This window comes from Vanellus vanellus (genome assembly GCF_965231255.1).
Source record: "Vanellus vanellus genome assembly, chromosome: 5".
In the NCBI taxonomy this organism is placed as follows: Eukaryota; Metazoa; Chordata; class Aves; order Charadriiformes; family Charadriidae; genus Vanellus; species Vanellus vanellus.
This window is the reverse complement of record NC_138910.1, coordinates 65,499,359-65,524,199: the sequence shown is the minus strand read 5'-3', so window position 1 is coordinate 65,524,199 and position 24,841 is coordinate 65,499,359. Positions and strand designations below refer to the sequence as shown.

Genomic DNA, 24,841 nt, shown 5'->3' with positions numbered 1-24,841 from the left:
TAAACACCATGACTGTTTGGGTATGGAAAATAAAATTAAAACCAGTTGATAACAACCTAAAATGAATGACCACTTTAAAGCAAGAATTAGATCAGTAACAAGACAGAGCCAGGCTCTTTACAACAGTATATAGTGGGAAGATGAGAGACTTTCCTGATGGCATCTGGGCTGGACTGGCACCAGAGGGAACTAGTACATTGCGATGGCACTGTCTAGAGGGAAACGACCTGCATTTTCAGGGTGCATTTCTGAGTTGTAGAGAACTTTACATCTTGGGTCATGGTTTATAGTGCAGGGCATGCAATCGTGACTGATTTCCAGAGTTGTAATACTGTTCTAATAGGTAATAGGGGTTGTAAAATTACTTTGTTGGAAGCACATCTGATTTTATTTAGATTGCTTTCCCCTCAAAAATGTCAGTGACTTACATGTCCCTCTTGAATTTTTTGAGACAAAACACGGCAGAATTCTGTTCTCTCTGACTTGAATTTACTGATGCACATCAAAACCTCTGTCAGAACAGATGGTGAGCACCCACACACTTCTCTCTGGAGCTACAGCGAAAATGTCTGACTGGTAACTCAGGAACAGTGTGTACCCACAATCACATAGGCTCTTCCCCTGAAATGGAAGTCTCTTGAGAAAAGGCCTTTCCTGTGAGCTGATATGTAACTACAAGCCCTGGCAGAGCCAAAAAGATCCCACGAGAAGCAATTCAGCACTGCTGCTCCTGGCCAGCAGGAAGGAACACACAGAAACCATAGCAAAAGGAAAATGAAGAGGCAGGGAAAGCCGTCTGAATACTTTTGATACCTTGGTAGTTTGGGACACAGCTTTTGTGAGGTAACCCTTGGCTTAGCCTGGCCACCTTTCTTGTTTTAGTTTAAGCTAGGATTGAGTATTTATAGGCATGTTTTTTAAGCTAGAGGAGAAAAGAAGCGACAGAAGATGATACTCTGAGTTGCTGCACGGCTCTCAATGAGAAAGGTCCCAAACCAAAGGCTACTGAAATCTGTGGAAAAACCCTCCTGGTGACTTCAATGCACTTAGAGATCAGAACCAAAACACTAATGGTGTTTTCAAGGGTGATGGAGGCCTTTATAAGAACAAGACTGAGCCTCATGTTAAGATTATGTAACTGTGTAAGCCCAATTATTGAAGTAATATACAGCATAATTTAAAAGAAAGCTAAACATCTTGATCAAATTAATTTCAGGTTACTGCTCTGCACTTTTTCTGTAACTGCTATCTATAATGCGCACAAAATGGGTTGCGATGAAAATTCAAGGCAGACTAAGCAGGTTTTGAGTCCTGTGATCTGATGTTCCTTTCAGGTGAAATGCCTCAAAGAACGGGAGGCGAAGGGACATGAGGAAACTTTGAGAGGGAGTGAGGACAGATCAGTTAGCTGGCAGGGTAGAAGGGGAGATAAGCTCATGGAAGAGCCACAGAGGAATCACCTAGGGCAACACAGGAAGGGGGAAATTGAGAGTGTTAAGCTGAGCAAATGAAGGATAGTTTTAGTGTTTCCCAGACTTTTTAGATACATGACCTGTCATTTGTCTTTGTGCATCCTCCACAGGGCTGATCAGGGGATAGAATCTCAAAATGAAATATTCAAGGAGGAAAAAGGACACATTTCGATTGTACAGATTTGTGTAATAAAGAAATGTGTTTCTAGGTTTTATCTTCTATCATTAACAATGTTAACAGATAAATCCTTTGAACACTTGTGACTTCCTTTTAATCATAAAGGGGGTCATAGCCCATAGTTTGAGAAACGGCCCTGTCAGGAGTCTGCACAAGATTCTCAATCTGTGTTATGTGTGTAACACACCAAAACCTTTCTGCTAATCACGTAGATCTCCACTTCAATGGAGTTCACATCAATAACCCAATCATTAGGAAGAGAAGGACAACTGATTTGATCACTAATAATCAAGCGAAAAGGCCTACCATTCAAAATACCAACCTTCTACTATGTAATTTTGAATTGAAAACAAAGTAACAGAAACCAACATGATGCTCAGCTTCTGGCTCTGGGCCATGCCTGCCTTTAGCCTTCTTTTAGCCAGCCACAGAACAGAGTGCAGGAACCCAAGGGAAAGGCAATTTAATATTCTAACAAACACACTCCATAACATTCCTATAAATAGTATGATCTGACTCATTATTGGCACAGATTAATTGGATCTGTAGCATTTCCTACTATAGCTAGCACAGAATGAGAGATACACATGATTTGGCTGCTGTTATTTAATTTAGGTTGCAGCAGAGCTGAGGAGTAAGCCTGCCAAACAATTGCTACTACTTTTTTCTTTGGCATGGGTTCAGCTTTGTTTCTAAAATGGAACATATTACATTGAAAACTCCAGGATGACAAGCTGAGTAAAAGTTCATCTAAGAAGGCAAGGAGCACCAATTAACTTTTTGGTTTTTTCTCACCCTACCTCCTACATATAAGAAGAGTGAAAATAACATAAATACACTATGTAGCTACTTCTCTATTTTGGTGGTTGACACGGAAGAATATTAGAAAGCGACATCAATTTTAGTCTCACTTCCTTTGAACGATTAAGACAGATAAACACACTCAGCTATTGATTTATCACACAGCACACTGGCCGATTGCTTCACATAACCCTGAAGCGCACACATTTTTCTAGGTTCTATATTCCCTGCTGTGAGAAATATGAAAGATATCACTCATTAAAACTGAGCGCTGATGTCCTTAGGTACTTGAGGTTCTTCATGCCAGTACAGACACATATGAAGCAAAGATAAACCTACTGGCTGCTACAGACATAAGATGCTGTTGCCTGACCCCAAATCTACGGCACTTCACTATGTCATTTGTTCTCATTTTCAAAACTGAATTTCATGAGCTGCATTCCAGGAAAACAAGAGCAGAAAAATTATTGCTTTTGAGCTTTAAAACACCAAACATCAGCCTGAAGAATACTAACTGCTAAGAATCTCAGCAGCTATTGAGAATTTTGCTTAGGTCTCACTCATGAAATGAATCTAATCATACAGGACCTCTTCCTCTCAAATTAAGAGCTACAGTTGTATTAGTTGGAGGTTATGGTACGAACTGAAAGCAGAATGAGCCTCTGACATTGTGGTTTTCTTCTCCATACATTAGCAAACAAGAACAACAAAAAAACATGCAACAATGGCTTCATGGCTGCCTACACTTATACCAGCATGTCTTCCAGACTAATGTATTTCTTTCTTCCTTCTGGTCACAGAGAGAAATTTCTTCTCTTAGATACAGATATTCCCACCCCTCAGAGTGTTATTCTGCCATCGAAGTATCTACAAAGCGCTGTTCTCCCTTTGTGTTTTCACGAGATTAACACTATAAAATAAAATGTGGGTCACAAAAGGACCCAACCTTCCACAGGATTCCAGCTGAAGTGCATCAAATCTAGAGCATGATCCGAGGAAGCCCTGTGCTAGCACTATGCTCAGGGGCATATCCCCCCAGATCCCCTGACAGTGAGATACTCCATAGTCTCCTAGACAGCCTGCCTTCAGCTGGCCAGAACTCCTGGGTCTACTGGAGACTGAGCAGCTGGATATTCTCAGGCAGAAGTAGGCTGACTGGATAATCTTGGATGCAAACTGGTTGCTGAAAGGTCCAGAATTTATGAGATGAAGGAATTCTACTCTGTGACGATGCAGAAGTAGAGGGTCAGTGCTCTTAAGCCTTCCTGCAGATTCCAGCTGTGAAGATAGGATGCGTTCTTGTTTCAGTACACAACAAAGGGGAATTTCCATATGCTTCTATTTAACTTCTGTATGTGTCTGTGGTATGCATTTTTCCAACGTCTGCCACACAGAGCTCGGGGTTCTGACACATCTCTTTTTGAATCCAGTGATGACAAACCCCACGTTTCAGGGGCCCCCAGATATTTTCCTTATTCAAGACTGCACTTTGGGTCTGATATTTTGATCTTGAGAGCAGACAAAATTCTCAGTGGGAGTTAGTTCGCAGAGCCTGAAGACCTAGGTCTGCTCTGAGACTCCTTTCCATGAAGCATTCCCAGTCATACTGGATGGAGGCAAAGGCATAAACCACAGCTCCAAACCGGAACTTTCACAGAGCTTGGGATGTTTGGAATTTATTTTGAGTGATCTTTAATTATAAGCAATGTACTCCATGATGTGCTGCCAAAATCACAGAGACAGACTCCCTCAAAGATTCCTGTCTCAGTTGGCAGAAGATGTGACACTCCTTAAATAAAAACTATCTTCTACCTTCAAAATAGAATCGAAATTAAAATAAGTCATTCCCCCATAAAAACAATCACCAGGTAGCAGATGCTGCTGGGAGGGAGGAGAGCCTGCTGGGGAGGACTCACATTCATGTCAGCAGCTTGGCTCTGACTCCAGCTCTGGTGATGCTGGCAGACAGACTTCCCAGGAGGGAAAGATCAGAGGAGGAGTTTAGAGGGGAATGCTATGTCCAGAGGAATTAAAATGTACAACCTGCAGCAGTTCAGTACCAATCTCAGAGACAACTATTTACATGAGATTACTTTTGAGCTAGTCGCCTAACTCACTGGATCCTATAGGCCACCAGTCGAACTGAAACTCTGGTCTACCGATAGGGCCCAATGGATTTTCCCTTTTAGATGAAGCCCAAACATCAGCATTTTACAGTGAAAATGACGGTATATGTGTACTCCTCATTTACTGCCACTGGCCTGGGTGTCCTGATTCAGCGTAACTTCAACATTTATTTCACTTTCAGACATGCTCCTACGGCAATCGCAGAGAGGTAAGGCACCCATTTGTTTCACCGAATCAGGCCACTGAAGAAAAAGTGGTGTGAGGCTGCTACTTCTTTTCAGCCTCACAGTTGCTTTGCATTTCTGTTTTGATTTATGTTTTTCAAATCTGCCTGAGAAGGAAAACGCCTGTTTTTTTCCTTCACTCCTCTAAACCAAAGCAGAGATTCACACTCCTGTTAGAAGGCTGCCTTAGTTACCAGCGCTGGGCTTCCAGGAGCCCCTAGAGCCTCTCTCTGCTGAACACATTTGTATAAGCACCTTTTGAACACTTCAGGAGCTCCTTCTCTGCTAGCCGATGCCTGGGGTTGGACCTCTTGTTTACACCAATTCTTGGTAGTTCACTGTGCTTATCAGTGGGGTTGGATTCTTGCCCTCTGCAGCTAATGAAGATTTCTCTTTGAATTTTGTTAGATATGCTGCATAAACAAATACATCTGCATTTCAGTTTTGCCTGACACACAGGCCTCAGTAAACTCATTTTTCTGAGCACTGATAGGTTACACATGTGGGACATATTCAGTTCAGAAAATAAGCAGGTGACCTGTGAGATGTGGGAAGCGCATTTGCCATTTCTGCATGTAAAATTGTCGAAATAATACTGAATATTTCTTAGTGAATATGATTTTGTGTTTGTTTTTTTTACAGATAATTTATTATTAAATTAAAATGTCTATTATTAAATCAGCAAATTAATTCCCAGAAATAATTTTTACTAATATACCCTTTCAAATAAGCTTTTAAAACCCACATCTTTTGTAAGGGAAAATTGAAGACTATTTTCAGAAGACCATAAAGATTCTCTGATGATTGTGGGTATGTCCTTTTCCATGAGCTGCTGAGATAACTTCCTTAATCCTAAAATCCAGATTCAGGTAAATATCCTACTGATAGGTACTTCAGACAAGCACAAGACTTTCTAAGTGTATGTAGATATATGCTCAAATCTGCTTCACCCATTTAAGGAAACTGAAGTCTGGGATAAATTATACTCTATGTCTGAAACTAAACAACAAAAAATAACAACCCCAGACACTTGGCATTGACAGCGGGAAACCTCTGTAATACAGGGTAACCCAGAATCACTGTTGCAGACTTTTAACAGGAATTATACATTTCATATGCTACATTTCACAAATTGTTCCTACAAAGTGCACCATGAACAAAGAGGTAAATTAAAACAGATTTCTTCTGAAGGAGGAGGAAACCATACTAAAGAAGGAAGACTCATTTGAAACATGTGAAGTTTCTCTTATGAATAAACCTGTGGTGTACTGTGAAGTTCCTAAGCATTGTATATTTTGAATATACAGAATATTCAAAATATTGTGTATTTTAAAATATTGCATATTTCAAATATAATAAATATTCAAAATATGGTTTCAAATAGACTATATTAATATTCAAACATATAATGTATTCAGACATTATTTTGAATATACTGAAAATATAACTCTTTGCCCAATCTCTTATTTAATAGTTCAGCAATCATGAAAAAGTAATGTAAAAGAATATATAGTTAATAAATTTTGTATTACTAAGTTTGCTAATCACATTATTTTCTAATCTAAAACCTTATTTAAAATGCATTTGTGCTTCTCAAGTATCTACCTTTAACTGGAGTAAAACCTCCAGATCTTACAACTTTTCAAATTTTACCATCGATTTTCTTAGAAAACATACATATCACAATAACAAAGGGGATAAAGGAAGGCTGTACTTGTATTTGCTGTAGCAACAAATGTTTCTGCTTCCTATGCCAGAAAGAAACCAACAAAATTATCTCGCTGACAAGGATTGAGGGACTTTATCGGGGATGAGTGGTAAGAGCTGCCTGATGCTAACACCACCTGTGAAGGCACACTGGTCCAGCCACTGGCACAAGTTGTACAAATCTCATAGGAAGCCTGGATACGCTGTCAAACTGCTATGTGAGGCTGATGTTAGAAGGGTGCATCTTCACTGCTATTCTTGACAAGCTCCATAAATCCAGTGAGAATACACTTGCTCATGCTGCAACCAAACTCATCTATACTATGAGTGGAAAGCGCTTCCTGCAGGCACCTTGAGCTCAGGCTGCAAAAACATGACCAAAAAAACTCCAGACGGGAAGTGCAAGTGACTAGTGGGGTTTATGAAGGAAAGTGTTTATGAAAACCGTGTAGCCAACCATCAGGTGACAAACTGCAACACTTTCACTGATACTGATTTTATGCATTGTGATCAAATGATCACACAAATTGATGTGGACAGACTGCCTCATCACTTATGTGGGCTTTGGATTAGTGTTTTGTTTACCGTGAAAAAACGGTTCCTATTTCTCAGAGAAAAACACATGGAATGGAAATGACAATCTAATCTGAGTTTTGAGATTCTAGCACATACTATCTTGTGACTTTGCTTCTTCCTCTCTCAGAACTATGTTTGGGCTATTTTAATTGTCTTTCCAAAGACACAAATGACACGCAGATAAAGAAAACAGTCCTTAAAACATTGAAACAGTCCAACGGTAGTTATAAATACTAATATTTGCGTATACCAAATATAAGGCAAGTGGTCATTTTGGTTCTGGTCCTGCTCTCAGCTGAAATCAATGGCAAACCCCCATTTAACTGTAATGTGAGGAGAAATGAAGATTCATATAATGATACTTGTATTTCCACGTAGGACATCTGTCTGATCTTAGTACAAATAGTTTGAGTCCAGAGGAAGAGTTCAAAGGAAGCAACTATACACGGGTTAAACATCAGATTCATACTGGCAACACACTATTCTCTGCTCTAAGTAACATAAAAGAGCAATATTACTTACTCTTCTTCCCTTAGGTCCCTGTGGCCCTGGTGGTCCTCTTGTCCCCGAAGGTCCCTACATGTCAAATAAACACATTATTCATTGTCTTCTATACAGAGATTTCTGAAAATTACAAGGCTCATGATCACTTTCACTCATGGTTCAAATTAAATTAATTGTGTTAGTGCAATTTATCTAGAAAAATCTAAATAAGAGTCTATGTAACTTTATTCTGAATAAGAAATCACGATGTGACTGTTGGATAAACTGCTTCTGCCCAACACCACAAAATTGCTACAGGATACTTGTACTTCAGCAACATTATGTTTAAAAAACCTAATAATTTCTGATAGAAGATTCAGTTTTTGTCTGTACTGAAGACGCGTAGTAGCCAAATTATAACATAGTTATGCACAGCAAATTAGAATATATATTTTTTATTAACAATGAAATTAAACACATAATGAATATATTGAAATTATATTAGGCATCAATGAATTAAAAATAAAATTGCTGTGCAATTATAAACCATCCTTAAAAAAATTCTATTCCCCTACTTATCTCAACTGAGTGATTTTTAAATGGATGAGTAAATGATATAAATTAGTTTTCCTGTCTCTCACGGATCATCCTGTTAAAGAGTAGGTGAACAGACTCTGTGTCTGGACAGGTAAATTTTCACGACAGTTTTACAGACCGCAGTACAAATTAGAAACCATTCTTGGCTTCAGCAGAGCAAAAAGACAATTTGAAAAGGGTACGTATTATGTCAAACGAGCACCACTCTATACCTACAGGTAATCCTTCTGGCCCCACAGGTCCAGGGCCTCCTGGAGGTCCTGGATAGCCCTAGAATTGAGATAAATATAGAAAAGACAGAACAGTTTTATCAAAATTGTTATTGTAACAACAATAATAAATCCAGTTACTTACCTGAAAAATTGAAGGTAAGTTAATAAAATGTTTAATCTTGCAAAATTTATTCCCAAAATTTTGTTTAGGAAACTGATATTTGCTTGGATATATTGTAATAATCATTAAATCAACCTAATAAGTTTTTCCCCACACAGGCACTACCTGACAGGGCTGCACTGAAACAAAAGCTGCTGAGTTCTAAATGAATTTCAAAATTCTTACGTCAAGGCTGTGACAGTGGGAACAGAAAGTGGTCACATCCTGGTGTGGGCAGAGCTGGCCAAGACAAAATGCCAATAACAGTTCTTGTCTGAGGGCTACAATGACTCACTACAGGGAAAGGTTCTCACTGCTATGACTTAAGTGGATTTACTTATGGCAATGAGCATTACTAATAGTTGAAAAAAGTAGTTGATAAGATTGCAACCTATATTAAAATATCCTCCTTTATGAATCTCTCTAATAAGATTTTTTTCATGGATCAGAAGCAGCTGGTTGAAGGTAAATCTAGATTAGAGAAACTTAATGAAGCACAGAATGCTTCAAAATTATTGTCTGCTGCTACATGGATCATTAAGTTGGTCTGCAGCTTGAGGGTACTTGGTCTCTTCCTTGCCAATGGATGCCCAAAGAGTAATTACTGCAAATATTCAATAATAACATCCATTTCCATGACAAGAACATTCCCCACTGCATCACACTCAGGACCACATCTGCAGCAACTACATAAGGTCACTGAGATTTCACCACTGCCTACCACATCAGTGTAAGATGGCACAGGACGCAGCACGTAGTACGTTGCCTATAACCTCCCTGTCATCTTGTAAACAATTATGTCTGTAAGTGTTCTCTATACGTTCTGAAGCCATCACAGTGCTCGCTAGCAAACACACAACCAAACCCTAACTGCTTTTCCTCACGAACTTCAACATGAATGCGACAATGGGCACGTGTGTATAGTTTTTTACTTCTGTGCCCCAACAACCTACCTAACACGACAGCAGCCGCTGGACTGAACAATGCTGCATGAAACGTTGCATCTTGATTTAGGACAAGTGGTGTTGTCAGGAAGCCAGTCCTTCCACAAGAGTGTCGCTCAGGGGCTCTTTGGGTACTGCTGTGCAGTAGAATTAGAGGCGATGCTAGTTACCAGTCTGTCTATTAGAATAACCTGTGTTACCCCACTCTACACAAGAGATTGTTATTTTACTTTCCCTCCTTTATTAATCTCTTCTTTCAATTAATTGTGTTTAATTTTTTAATGTAAGGCTGCTTAGAACCATTTTTCAAAAACACAATTGCTCTGCTGCTTCATTCAGTGGATCATTTTGCACTTCCACAGAGGGGATAAAGCTGCTAAATGAAAATTCCTAGGAACGATGCATCATAAATACTACTCTTTTCCATAAGAAAATAGGACAGTAAGAAGAGTGAGAATTTATTACTGTTTGGGAAATTAAAGTGCCTTTGTAACATAATTATGAATCCTATGTTATTTGTGACTTACCATGACACCTTTCTCTCCAGGAGGACCTACTGGTCCTGGACTGCCTCTCTCTCCCTTTAATAAAAAATTTAAAAGAAAATAACAGTAAGCACTCTTTCCCTGACTTGTTCCATGTCCACTGAGCCAGGCATATCTGTCAAACAAGGCTAACCTGCAATAACAATACCACAGCAATCCAACAGGTCTTTCATGAGGGTGGTAGCCCACAGTCTACTAGAGATTTGGTTACTAAAGGGAACAACTTCTGCAGTGCATAAAACCATTGGTTGGGGACAGCCCTTCAGAAACAGTGCAGAGACCTCTTTTCACTTTTGTTGAATTTTTGCACTGCTTCCTCCTACAAGCCCACCCATATTTTGAAAAGATGATAAAACTGAGTTTCTCTGTCTTCCCTTTTCCTAGAAGACTGAAGAAGAGATTTGGTACTACCATCAGTCTCAGCGAACTGCAGCTAGCACATCCCTTGTCTCTCTGTTGGTGCATCACATTTATAGTTATGTTATTTAATCCATAAAATTCACCACAGCAAACAAGCAAAAACCAAAACTTTGTTGCTCTCTCCCTTGTTTCTACATTATGTGTTAGGAAAGCACAGATCTAAAAGCAAGACCAGCCCTTCAGCAGCTGCAGAAGCAATTGAAGTAGGAAGGGTCTCTTTCTTGTCTTGCATACTTTTCCACCTTTTATTCATGTAACATCCAGCCCAAACATCAGGCTTGGCTATAGATTACCCCCATACGAAGATTACACCTCTATTGCAGATAGTACACATGATGTAGTGATAACACTCTATTTTATATACTGTAAAGACACATTTCTTTAAAATAATTATGCTAGAAGTATGCTTGTCATTTAAATCCACATAGCATGTTTACACTGTACTATTTAATCCATAAAAGAGGAAGACAATAAATTCTACAGAAACAGCATAGCAATGATGACAATTATTGCACCATTAAGAAGCTTACTTCCATTTGCTGATGATAGATTCATTAGTCTTTTACTGCCTTTTTCCTCCTACCTAAACTAGCAGCAGTATCCCAAGGTAATCTTTGTTGGGCCGAGTGTAATTTTAAAGAACAAGAGTCATTTGACATTGAATTCTACGATGATATTATGATTAAAACCACACGAGATGTCTAAATTTTAGTTTTAATGAGCAGTGCTTTCCACTGATGTATTTCCTTTCACAGAAATTATAATTCGATTTTCATGGAAGTTCTAATACATTATTAAGACTTTCTCAATAAAATATCTAAATAGCAGCCACCAGTCTAGGTGAAATAATTCAGCCCTGCAGGGAAGAAATACAAATGGTACTGGATCATTCTGACAAACAATTATGTTTTTATTATAATTGAAGCTGACATGCAGTCCAGTAATAGTTTCCTGTTTTTCAGTTTTAAAATTCTTCACTTAAATAAAACCATGTCAAATATGCTTAAGCTATTTATACTGTTCTAGTCACATTAAGTCTGCAAAACTTTGCTTTCATAAACACAACTGTTACTGCACAGCAGACAAAACTAACAATGTTGTCTTCTTTACTCAGTTAACGCATACAGCCAAATTTTACCTTTCTACATTTGTCTTCATTATGTAGCAGAGAAAAACCAGTGACTACTGTATAAAACAAGTGTAATTTATGCCATTTCTGTGAATCAATAGCAGTGGATAATAAATTAAGTGCCATAATATGAACAAGATATTAAACATCAGCTCTAAATTAATTGCCACGTAAAATCAAGGGTACCAGATGCATCTCTCAAATAACAGCATTTAGATTACCATTTATTACATCCCTGTGCTCTGAAATAGCTACAGGAATATTAAATTTGTCCGTGGTCAGTAAATGATCTCTCACCAAAATTTTATCCCCCCAATGTTTTTCAGAGCTGGTTTTTGCTGCTGAGTAGTCAGAAACATTATTGTACCTTTTCACCAAGGCTTCCAGATGGCCCAGTTTCTCCAGGTAAGCCAGCTGATCCCTGTACAAAAAGTAAGCAGACTTTTATTAGCACAATGTTATACTAGTTCCTGGTTGGCAGCTCCCCAGCAACCCAGCGGCAGAGCACGGCACATTTCTTCATCCCAGAGAACCACTGGTCTATTTGTGTAAGTGCTCCTGTGGGGAAGTGAAGACTGCACAATCTAACCTGGTTTACAATCCATGCAGGCAGATCACTGCATCTAGACACACCAACAGTAAATGGCTACTGCTTGAAAAAGAAATTACATTAATTTAATCATCATACTGTGCTACCACCAAAGGTCTGCCACTGAGTTCAGTCTTGCAGTGCTAGAAGCTTTACAAACATACAATTAAAGGTGATAATTGCTCTGCTAGCGCTTCAGTCTGACCACAAATTTCAAGAGGAATAAATTCAGTGGAACAAAGTAAAAGCCAGTCAAAACAAAAATGATACTGGATCAGGTGTTGTCAGAATTTTCCCTTTAAGTGTTGTAGCCCCAAATGCCTTTGAAGTCAGGGGATCAGAGCCTTTCAGTCCTTTTAAAAATGAAATAACTCTCTCCTGAGGCTCCCCCACAAATTTCCACTGGATAGAACAAGTACCACCATATGGAATAGGTAACATGAGAGGAAGTACTTTATCAAAGCCGATTACCAAGTGCTTGCAATGCAGCCTTTATTAGCAAAAAAACAAAAAAAAAAAATAATTACAGTGCGAGGCCCCAACTGAGAAAAGTATGAACCAGTGAACTTGAAAAAACAATAGGTGCCCAGAGTACATCCCAGGACTGCTTATGAAAGATGGCAGAAAGGTGGAAGCTCCTAGACATAATACACAACTGTACCGCGTTTGTAACACTTTAAAAAGCAAAAATTATTTGCACTTTAAAAAGTATGAATAAAATGTCAATTCACACATTGGCATTACTATCTCTACACATGTAGGAACATACTAGCTTAAGTAGCACGACACTGGCACTTAAGTGAGGTTTTTTTCTTCAAAAGTGTTACTTCTGAACTCACTAGGCAGTTTGTACTCCTTTCAAGAGCCCAGTAGTAGTTCATTTCTTGAAATAACGCCATAGCAGAAAGATGACGTTGCAGTCAGAGATCTCTGCCTTTGAAAAAAAAAAACCCACATTTTTTCAGCTTTTACTGGTATAATTTCAATAGAGTTTGGCCTCAAGCACCTTAACATAACAAAACCAAAGTAATTAAGGCTTTATGATGGCTTCTTATTTTCTTGGACTGCTAGCTCCTCTAGAAATCTCATAGTTTAAATGTATTGCAATAAGCCATTGATACAGCTGCCTTTGAGGCTGACAATACTGGCACAAACTACTTTCTGGAAGGGGCTAAAGAGATAAACAGGCATCTCTATGGCTGCTGGGCTGATGTATTATGTGTGAGAACTTGTGTATTATATGTCAGAACTGAGATGTTTCTTGGCAGCAGCCAAAGATTCATCCTGATGATACTGGCACTGAGGCGATGCCCAGACGTCACTAGCAGGAACGAGGGACTTTTGTGATGAACTCTGAGAACGAGGGTGACCACTGCTACCAGTCATGGCCAACAGTAGGCCTCAGCACCAGGCAGAAAGCTGTGAGACAAAGAATGACCTTGTAGTCTTGCTCATCAAGATAAAGGAGCGTGGAGGTACGGTTTCAAAAGGCTGAAGACTAATCACTTTGATTCTCTTATTCCAGAAAGGACAGAAGACGTAATCAGAGCCAAGATGTAACCCAGACCTATTCTCCTTCCACAGAGACACTCCTGATCTCCCAGCCAATGCCACACTGTTGACAGGTCTGAAGACGCTGATTAGAAAGATGGGTAGCTGTGCCTTACCCCAGCAGTGAACCCAGCAGTGACACAGCCCCTGATCAAGTCCCCTTTTCAATTCAGAAGTATTGCCTTTCTTACTAAGTTGCTTTGGTCAGAAAGAGAAGGCATGACTAGGAAGCAGTGACTGTGAACGTGCTGTTGTATTACCCAGCACATTAGGTCTAGGCTACACCACCTTCCAGAGCAAAGACAAAACTTGACTATTAAATAGCAAGTTTCCTAGACTTGGGCTGTTCCTCAGAAGAAACTAGTTAAGTAAAGAAAATTTACAGTAAAAACGTTAAAAGAAGAAAGTGGAGTTTTGTTGATGCAAAAGATGGAAAAAAACCTCTGCATGAGTGGAAGTGTATATGTATGGAAAGCAAGGAAAAAAAAAAGTCAAGATGACAAGAAAAACTGAAGCCAGTGAAATGGTATAGGCAATAAGGACTTCAAGAGGAATGAAGGGTAAAGAAGTTAATGACAGTTCAGGACTAACTGCTCTTCCTCTCCTCCATCCAAAACAGAGGGCAAGTGCCTGAGACTGAGATAAAGCTAGGGCAGGTACACGCAGAGGCAAGAGAGGGGAAAAAAAAGCTTACTTCAGAATATAATTTTGGTCCTTAAAGCAATTAGTAGCATACAGTGAAGAGAAAGCACAATCAAAGAGCAAAACATCCTGTTCCAGCAGTACATTAGTCATGAAGAGCGTTTTTTCCTATGGATTTTCTTAAAGATCACATGGCTCCTTAAATCCCAGATTTAGATTGGTTTAATATAGAGACCAGCCACTAAGACTGGACTGAGGTTTCAACTCTCTCTCCTCCTTATGTAAGAAGATGAATACAGTCCAAAGCAGGTTTGTTGAGACACTGTTTTCCAGGATCCCTTCAATCCTTTGGGGAGCAGTGGACTCCAAAAATCAAATTGAATGTATTAGGCAACAGAAAAGTAAAGCAAAAAATCCCGAAATATTTACAAAAATCATCATGGTTTTAAACCTTATTAAAAATATAGTCATAAGCTTTCATTTACAAGGATTTGGGTAAAAATCTCTAGCAACAATAACAGTGTTTTAGAAACCTTCTTGACAGAAGCATTTTTATGGAAAATGAATCAGAGACCAGATCTCACAACTAACACATGCCTGAGAAAGACACCTTGCCAGGGCATGTACTCTGTGTTAGAAACTAGACTGTAATTGAATCATTGAAAACACATTGTACACTTAATGCAAACCTAAATATGAAGTAATCCATTGAAAAGCTTGGTAGTGAGAAATGAATATTCAGCTGGTTCCAAACATTCCTGTGGAAGCAGTTACATGTCAGGTTTGATGCTAACATGTTGTTCTGCGGTAACTGAAAATTTCCTAATCCAAAGTTAATTCATTTAGAGTTCAGTATTTTCAAATATTTTTATTCAACATTCTGTTAATGAGATGACATAAGTACATTTAAAATATTATCTTGCTACATTAAAATTTTTCTATGAACTTTTTTTGGTATTTCCAATTAATTTTCATTAAATTTTTTTCCTGAATCTGTGCTGAGTCACTTCACTCCAGATCCAGCATTTATCAATATCATAATCTGCCTGCTCATTAAAAGTCCCACTAAGACATTTCTTTAAGAGCCCATCAGCCTCATACTTCATGAAGGACTTCATACATTTTAGCACAGTACTCTAAAAAACCCCAAATAAGCCAACATTTAGGTTTGATTTTAACAATCAAAATCTACTTGGGTATCCTGGAAGATTCAAGCCAACTATCTATGTTAAAAAGACAAGCAAGGGTGATGGACAGGAGGAGAAGGACAAGCGGATGCTCTAACAATCAGCTTCTACTATTTCATACCCAGCTCATAGATAGGAAAACACCTCTACAACTCATGATATTGTAAAAATGAATTTCTAAGAAATAAATATTAATCTGAGCTCTTTTTGCTAGCCGGATATAATGGTACCAAAACAATTATTTTTAAAATCAGTCCATCCAGACCCTGGTATCACAGGCACTAAGACTGGATCTGTTCATGTATGCTTCTAGCTGATGTGACCCAGATCAGGCCTAGACAAAAATTAGGAAGAATGCAGGATGCAGGGTTCACACGGGCTGCTACTTGGGCTTCATAGCATCTGCAGTAGAACAAAAGGTAGCTCATCTGTGAGAAAGAGGTGTCACGGACAGCTGATACCTGCTGTGGAATAAAAAACCCTGCTAGTCATAGATTTCTGGGTGAATTTGTATCAGGTCAGTGCTTTCCTGTGACAGTATTTTTGATCTGATCAAAAATAGTACATTGCTGAACCGCAGACAGGCTTTTGAAAGCAAAGATTTTCAATAGAGCCTTTGTGTAGAACATTTGCTTACTACGGCACCAGTATCAGCTATGAAGTGAATGGAGCAGCTGCACTTAGAGGTAAGAGCAACCTGAAGTTTTAAAGAAAGTCTTGTCTCCAGACCACTGGGAAAGCTGAATAAAACTAACCAACAAAGAAACTGGGAATATAGTTCTGAAAATGTCATCTAATTACAGTCTAGTTTCAACAAGGTCTTCTTCTAGGCCAACACTCTGTTTTTTCAATGCCATGCAAGTGCTGGGTACAAAATGACTGCATCATGGAAAAACAAAGTTTTGGCTTTTATCACCCCTCCTTTCAAATATTTTTTTTTAAATTCTTGAGGTGTTTAAAAAGTATTTTTATCTTTGGGAAATGGAATGGAGTAAGATCAATTTTGGCGGATATATTTTCTCATAGAAAGGAGAAAATCTACTAATTTGGGTTATCTGAAAGACCAAATAAAGAATATCAAGTAAACTGATGCCAGTTTACTTACAGTTTACTGCCAGTTCAATTACTGAATTAGTTACTTTTGAATCCCTTAGTAACTAACACTACATTTGCCCTCTAATGGCACTTTAGTTTGAATTATCAAAATGCAAGAGTAGACTAGAAAATGGCCCCGTGTTAGACCTTGGCATCTGAAGAGATCTTGGCTGATGTCTGTGCAAACTGCTGTATGTATGCCACACAGCAATAATGGCTTTTGGTTGTGTGGTCCTTTTTTATTATTCAAGCTGGTGGTTCCACCTCTAAACTTTAGAAACTATTTCCTACCTCATACCCACAGTACAAAAAATGTTATGAAGTAACCGTAAGATCTGTAGCTGCTTTACCTAGGATTATGTTGGGAAGTATGATATTTGAAAGACAGATGCTTTTTTCCTCTTTTTGAGATTGAGATCTGGCTATCTGTTTCATTAGCATTTTCTGTCTGTTGAAAAAGTTACTTGGTAATCAACCAGAGGCGATAATCTGAGTGAAAAGCTATGCTTTGCTTCTGCCAGTGGAGAATTCAGTGAATGAAAGCAGAGATGCACCATATTTGTACCTCACAGCTGATGTTGCACTCAATTTTTGAAAGGACTGAAAACTTCAATTACCTGAATATTTGAAAGGCAAAATGTACTGGAACCATTGCTTAATTAAGAGCAGTTTTAGGAAAGAAATAAACAGGTTAGATTTTGCTTCCAGTAACACCAGTGTAAAGTAGGGCAATCCTGTTTGATCACGTTATGCAGAGAAACACTTGCATTTAAAGGAGGCTAGCTTACGAAGTGGCAGCAAGATGTGCCCACTGGCAAAACCTTGGAAGCTAAACTGCCGATGCCATGCGCAGATACTATTTACTTCAGTACATATTTCTTCCCATGATGTACATGAAGTACACCAGTTAAATTCAGACAGACAGTAAAAGGGACAAACAGTGAAAAGACTGGATGTGTGCTGATACCTACGCTATTACTGAATAAGTTTAATGCATGCCGGAACAACTTATCCTTGATTATTACTAAAATAGCCTTAAACATAAGGGGGATAAATAGAAGGAGTCAGGAAATTAACTCCTGGCTCCGAGACTGGTGTATCCGGCAGAACTTTGGCTTTTTTGATCATGGGCTGATCTACAGGAAACCAGGCAAGCTGGCAACAGGTGGGGGAAGCCTAACCCGAAGGGGAAGAAAGATCCTGGGACAAGAGCTAGCAGGGCTCATCTATAGGGCTTTAAACTAGGTTTGAAGGGGGATGGGGATGAAACCAGGATTACAAAAGTGGTGCCTCGGAGAAGTGTACCAGTGCTTCTTTCCGGGTAAAAGTGTTAGGAAGGTCTTGCAGCCTGTCCCAGCGATGGTGGGGGATGGTGAATCGTGTGACAGCAAAGACATGAGGGGTAGTGATAATTTGGTAGCTACACTAGTGTCTGAGCATGATCAGGTGCGAATTAGGGCTTGTCCCCCCAAGAAAGTGGCAGGACAATTAGCCCACCTGAAGTGCATCTATACTAATGCACGCAGCATGGGGAATAAACAGGAGGAGCTGGTGGCCATTGTACAGCAAGGAAACTATGATATAGTTGCCATCACAGAAACGTGGTGGGAGGACACACACAAGTGGAGTGCTGTAATTGATGGCTACCAACTCTTCAAAAAGGATAGGCAATGAAGGAGAGGTGGTGGGGTGGCCCTCTATGTTAGGGGCAGTTTTGAATGTCTGGAACTTAACAGTGTGGATGACAGTGTTGAGTGTGTATGGATAAGAATCAAGGGGAAGGCTAATAAGGCAGACATCGTGATGGGAGTTTGTTATAGACCTCCCAATCAGGATGTAGAAGCCGATGAAGTATTCTATAAGCAGCTGGCAGAGGTATCACGATCATCTGCCCTTATTCTTGTGGGGCACTTCAACTTCCCAGACGTCTGCTGGAAATACTACGCAGCAGAGAGGGAACAGTCATGGAGGTTCCTGGAGTGTGTGGAAGACAACTTCCTAACACAGCTGGTGAAGGAACCAACTAGGGGAAGTGCCCTACTGGACCTACTGTTTGTTAAAAGACAAGGTCTTGTGGGGGATGTAAAGGTTGGAGGTCGCCTTCGGCAGAGTGACCACGAAATGATAGAATTTTCAATTCTTGATCAAGTAAGGTGGGGAGCCAGCAAAACTGCCACCTTGGACTTCCGAAGGGCAGACTTCAGCCTGTTTAGGAGCATAGTCGAGAGTGTCCCTTGGGAGGCAGTTTTGAAGAGCAAAGATGCCCAGGAAGGCTGGGCATACTTCAAGCAGGTGCTCTTAAAAGCACAGGAGAAGGCCATCCCCTTGTCTTGAAAGACGAGCAGACGGGGAAGAAGACCAGCCTGGCTAAATAGAGAGCTTTGGCTGGACCTCAGGAAAAAAAGGAAAGTTTACATTCTCTGGAAAAGGGGGTTGGCAACTTATGAGGACTATCAAGATATAACAAAGCTATGTAGAGGGAAAATGAGAAGGGCCAAAGCTCAATCAGAACTCAGCTTGGCCACTGCAGTTAAAGACAATAAGAAGAGATTCTTTCAGTATATCAATAGAAAAAGGAAGACTAGGGAAAATGTAGGCCCACTGGTGAATGAGACAGGTGCCCTAGTGGTGGAAGACACAGAGAAGGCAGAGTTACTGAATGCCTTCTTTTCTTCGGTCTTCACTGCTAAAGCTGTCCCTCACAAATCCCATACTCTGAAGGCAAAGGAGAAGGTCTTGAGAGAGGAAGATTTCCCCTCAGTTGAGGAGGACCGTGTCAGAGACCACTTGGCCAAGCTGGACATTCTTAAGTCCACGGGCCCTGATGGCATGCACCCGCGAGTGCTGAGAGCTGGCGGATGTAATTGCTAGACCACTCTCCATCGTCTTTGAACAATCATGGAGAACAGGAGAGGTGCCTGAGGACTCGAGGAAGGCTGACATCACTCCGATCTTCAAAAAAGGCAAGAAGGAGGACCCAGGGAACTACAGATCACTTAGTCTCACCTCTGTCCATGGGAAGGTAATGGAGCGACTCATTCTGGATGTCATCTCCAAACACGTTGAGGAAAAGGAAGTTATTGGAAGTGGTCAACATGGATTTACCAAGGGTAAATTGTGCTTGACCAATCTGATAGCTTTCTATGATGTTATAACTGGTTAGCTAGATGAGGGGAGAGCCATAGATGTCATCTACCTTGACTTTAGCAAGGCTTTTGACACTGTCTCCCATAACATCCTCATAGGAAGTATGGGCTAGATGAGGTGACAGTGAGGTGGATTGAGAGTTGGCTGCGGGACAGAACTCAGAGGGTTGTGGTCAGCGGCAGAGTCTAGTTGGAGGCCTGTAACCAGTGGTGTCCTCCAGGGGTCAATACTTGGTCCAATTTTAATATATTCATTAATGACCTGGATGAGAGGACAGAGTGTATCCTCAGCAAGTTCGCTGATGATAGCAAACTGGGTGGGGTGGCTGACACCCCAGAGGGCCGTGCTGCCATCCAGCGTGACCTGGACAGGCTGGAGAGCTGGGCAGAGAACCTAATAAGGTTCAAAAAAAGCAAGTGCAAGGTCCTGCACCTGGGGAGGAAGAATGCTAGGCACCAGTACAGGTTAGGGGCGGATCTGCTGGGAAGTAGCTCGGAGGAGAAGGATCTGGGGGTCGTGGTAGACAGTAAATTATCCATGGCCCAGCAATGTGCCCTTGTTGCCAAAAAGGCCAATGGAATCCTGGGCTGCATAGGGAAGAGTGTGGCCAGTAGGTTGAGGGAGGTCATTCTCCCCCTCTACTCTGCACTGGTGAGGCCACAACTGGAATACTGTGTCCAGTTTTGGGCTCCCCAGTTCAAGAGGGACAGGGAACTGCTGGAGCGAGTCCAGCGAAGGGCAACTAAGATGATTAAGGGCTTGGAGCATCTCCCTTATGAGGAAAGGCTGAGAGAGCTGGGACTCTTTAGCCTGGAGAAGAGAAGGCTGAGGGGAGACCTTATTATGGCATACAAGTATCTAAAGGGTGGGTTGAAGGAGGATGGAGCCAGGCTCTTTTCAATGGTTCCCAGTGACAGGACGAGGGGCAATGGGCACAAGTTAGAACATAGGAAGTTCCGTTCAAATACACGGAAACACTTCTTTACGGTGAGGGTGACGGAGCACTGGAACAGGCTGCCCAGGGAGGTTGTGGAGTCCCCTTCTCTGGAGATTTTCAAGACCCGCCTGGATGCAGTCCTGAGTAATGTGCTCTGGGCAATCCTGCTTAGCAGGGGAGTTGGACTAGATGGTCTCTAGAGGTCCCTTCCAACTCTGAAAATTCTGTGATTCCGTGATTTTTCTTATATTTTGGTGCTGCAAAATCACTTGGGCATGGAAATAAGTATGGATATAAAACTATAGATTGGGTGGTGGTAAATCAACAACACACAAGCAAAATAACTACCACACAGGTAGCATCTGACTCCCTGGAAAGATTAAAATCCTCTCTTAGCCAGGAAAAGAGTGGAGGACTGGTACACTTTTCTGATGCTCTACTAGATCTGCAGGGGTTCCACTTGAATGTGACTCTTTTAAATGACCATGAGAAAAAGGCAGGCTGAGGTCAGTACAATAGTGGCAGTCAGGACACGGTTTGCTCGCAGGAAGGATACTGCATTTTACCCAGTCCACTTGCTATAAGCAGCTTAGAGATGACACGAGTGAACTCGGTGACATAAACCCCATCTAAATCTGAAGTATTTTCACTTTTCAAGTGACAATCAGTATAATGACATTTATAGAAGTTCTTGGTTTTGATTGTCAAATTCACACCGGTAGCTTTTTGTAATCTCTGCAAAGGAAAAAAGAACAAACCATTCTTTTGAAGGTAGATATTACTCCAGAGAGTCATATCTTGGCTAAACTGAATTGGGATAAAAATTTACATTTATGCATCTAACTTGTGGCTTTTTTTCTCAGGTAACAAATCTCACACAGAACAGATTATCCTTCTCTTTGACTGTTCTCAATGGTATAGGGACTGTTGACTTATTTAAGGTGTTAGTTCTAAAAACCATAAAGGGTGTGAGGCTGTGGGTATTCTGTGGGGTAGCATGGCAGCAGAAACTAGCTGATAAAGAGCATTACAAGCAAAAAGTTCTTCAAGAAAAATGAGCAACAGCTTGAAAAAGCTAACCTCCAGATATTCTAATCTGTTTCCCCACTCTTCTTGAGAGAAATACCTAGCAGCAATGATAGTATATCAGTTCCTCTAGGATAAAAAGAAGCAGAAAATAGACACACAAGTATCATTATTACCGTTCACAGTAAGATCTTCATAGAACTTACATTAATCTGTATCCAATGGGTTTCTGAAAAGAGCTGAACTAGTTACTTCTTCTGAAGCTTTTGGCAATGCCCCATGCATTCACCAGTTCTTTGGAAAAAAAAAAAAAAAAAAAAAAGGTTTTCCTCAATTGACTTTTCTTTTGGCCTATGGCTTACAATTCTCGTTTGCATATCCCCAAAGCCCAGACTTTTCATGATAGTTTAAAGAACTCCTTCTATTGAGCATCCTGAAAACATCAGTTAAAGCTCATTTAGTCTTTTCTTCAAGCAAAAGGAATTGCAGTTTCCATTCTCCGTGAATTAAGCATCCCTGGTGCCTAATCCAGCTAATTGTACCTCTGCAGGAGATGCGGTAATTGCTTTATGGGAATTCTTCTCAAAAGCAACTCAATTCCTAGGCACATGGCCTGACTGCAACATTTTATTGCCTTCCCTCATACTGTCACAGGCTGACCATTTTCAGCTTGCTGTGGAGCTGCCGTTGACAGCCTGAATATAACTTTTTTTTTTTTGTCTTTGCTGAACCGTAACTTTAAATTTGTTTTAGCTTTTTTTTGGGGGGGGGGAGGGGGGGGGGAATCAATTCTCATTTCAGCTTGGTTTCTCTTCTGATGTTTCAAAAACTATTTGCAACTGGGCAAACTTGCTGACATGTCTCTTTTCCGGGTCTTTGGAGATTATTTTTTCAGCATTTGTGTTCATGAACTCTGCTTTTTGTAGTTTGTCCTTTTGATACCAGCTGTACATGCTGCAGCTGATGGTTTTACCCTTGTACTCTGCCTAAGCAAGTGTATAAATGTCAGTGATTTCTAATGCAGAAGCGTACGGGCCAAGGGCTGAATTTCTGTAATAGAGCTGGCAAGGAGAAATTGGAATTAACTTGCACTTAGTTATTCAGTGTGGCCCAGTCTGCGTAAACACCAGCATTACCAAACAGTAACACAATTCTGACAAGCAACTGTTTTAAGTTCAGATGAGTTCAATTCTGTGCCACAAAAGTTGAGCAATGAATCACTTTCTTAAATCATCCCAACAGTTTTGCAGAGACGGGTCATTTGTATGGGATGCTTGAAGCTGGTTTCAAATATTTGCTATCCATCACTGGACAGCATCTGATCTAAGCATACCAAATCCAGTTGCACATGTCAGCAAAGTGAGATTTTCCTCCCCCAAATGCAAGGGCAATTTTCCCAGTAGCTGAGAGAAACTGAGCCTCTGCAGCCACAGAAACAATTTTTGTTTTAGGACTTGGTTAAGGAATGGAGTCTAAAGTTTGATCTTGGGCACATTCCTGACTAAGTATTAAAATGTGTGTAACTTTAAGCTTATGAGCACAGTGAACATTTTATAAATTTAGTCTACTTAGTTTCCACACTGGACAAGCATCCAGAAATACTTTGGCAGAAATGCGCTCTAAAGAGTCAGCAGCTTCACGTGACCTAAGAAATGTTGGACGATACAGCTTCTAGCCCATTGACAAAGCTGAATTTCAGCACATATCCCATCTTACTAGACTGAATAACCAAGCATTATGGTCCAATCTCTTGCTGTTGGAACTTCTCTGCTTTTGCGCAGTTGCCATCTGTATTTTTCTAAGCAGATATTAAGCAGTACTTGACCTGGAAGAGCTACTACAGAAAAGCAATAACTATTTTGGCACCTCAGAAGCAGCGACAGATGTATTAGTCAAAGACAGAAGATGGATGACACCAGGAAAAGTAAGAAAATGGAAAGAAACAGAAGAAAACTATTGGTGCAACCCTTTGGTATCAATAGCAGACACACACATGTGCTTCATGTCATAATTTGCTATGAATTCAACATTTACAGGATTTATTATTGCAAAATTCCTTCTTTTGACAGCTTTTTTGGGGAAATGGACTAGTTTTAATTTGGAGAACTGGAATACTGTGATGGATTCCCCATTGCTAGAAAAACAGTATCATATATTTCAACCACGGACTTAAAAGTATGTGTCATATTCTGGAGTTTGAAAAACTCAGTCAATAAAGATCACAAAGGGGGGGGGAGGGGGTGGAGAGGCAGAAGAAAGCAACCATACACACAGAATTTTAGACATTGGACTTACTATCAACTTTTTAGTAATTTCTTTTTCCATTTGTCTTTACTATTAAACACATTGTACAGTAATTGCACATTGTTCAGCGCCACTTGTACAAATCCTCTAGGTATTTGGTGTCACCAAGCATCTGATAACACAAACTTCACAAGGCATCAATAAAGACAGATGCCTTACTCCATACCTTCTTTTGGGCTCCATCTCAAAATTTGTCACAGCACCTAGTAGTATTTGTATTTTGCTCTTGTACTTTGTCCTTTGTTTTTCAAGCTTTTTTTTTTTTGTGTGTGTGTGGCATGTTTGATTCCAGAAATGTCCTGGAGTCATCATGTATGCCACCAGGGCCAATACTGCGAGTGGATTTTTCTGTGAATTAAGAAGTTTGTATTCTCTCTGTACACCAAGGAAAAGAAAAATTACTTGTTACAAGCATAAGCTGTTGAGAAGCTGGAATTAAAAACTGCATCCAAAGTGTACAGAAGTGAATATTTTGTATCAGGACTCACATCTGGAAAACCATTTTCTGCATATGAGAAAAACCATCCTCTTCCTTCTAGTACTCTTCAATTTACTTAGGAATAGCTTAACTGTTACAGATTACAGTGTTGAATAAAATGAAGCAAAGGGATTTTGAAAGGTCTTCCTGTGAGTTCTGCTGAGTGCGTTTGACAGGCTGTCTCCTGCTCTTGGTGTTTTACCATTGGCCTTAAACACAAGATAATATATATTATCCCCCTAAAGACCATGTAGTGGGTGTTAGTCCTCTGCTGCCAGATAATGCAAAGGTAATATGATCAAGGGCCTAT

General features: G+C 40.1%; 1 protein-coding gene across 1 annotated transcript in view; it reads right to left on the bottom strand.

Moving 5' to 3' along the window:
- COL24A1 (collagen type XXIV alpha 1 chain) overlaps positions 1 to 24,841 on the bottom strand; it is a gene marked incomplete at its 5' end in the record, with an annotated part of 158,634 nt that overhangs the window by 46,144 nt on the left and 87,649 nt on the right. The window contains 4 exons of the mRNA XM_082484525.1: positions 7,608 to 7,661; positions 8,382 to 8,435; positions 10,009 to 10,062; positions 11,943 to 11,996. Of these exons, the coding sequence (XP_082340651.1) occupies positions 7,608 to 7,661; positions 8,382 to 8,435; positions 10,009 to 10,062; positions 11,943 to 11,996 (216 nt within the window). The remainder of the gene's footprint in view (positions 1 to 7,607; positions 7,662 to 8,381; positions 8,436 to 10,008; positions 10,063 to 11,942; positions 11,997 to 24,841) is intronic.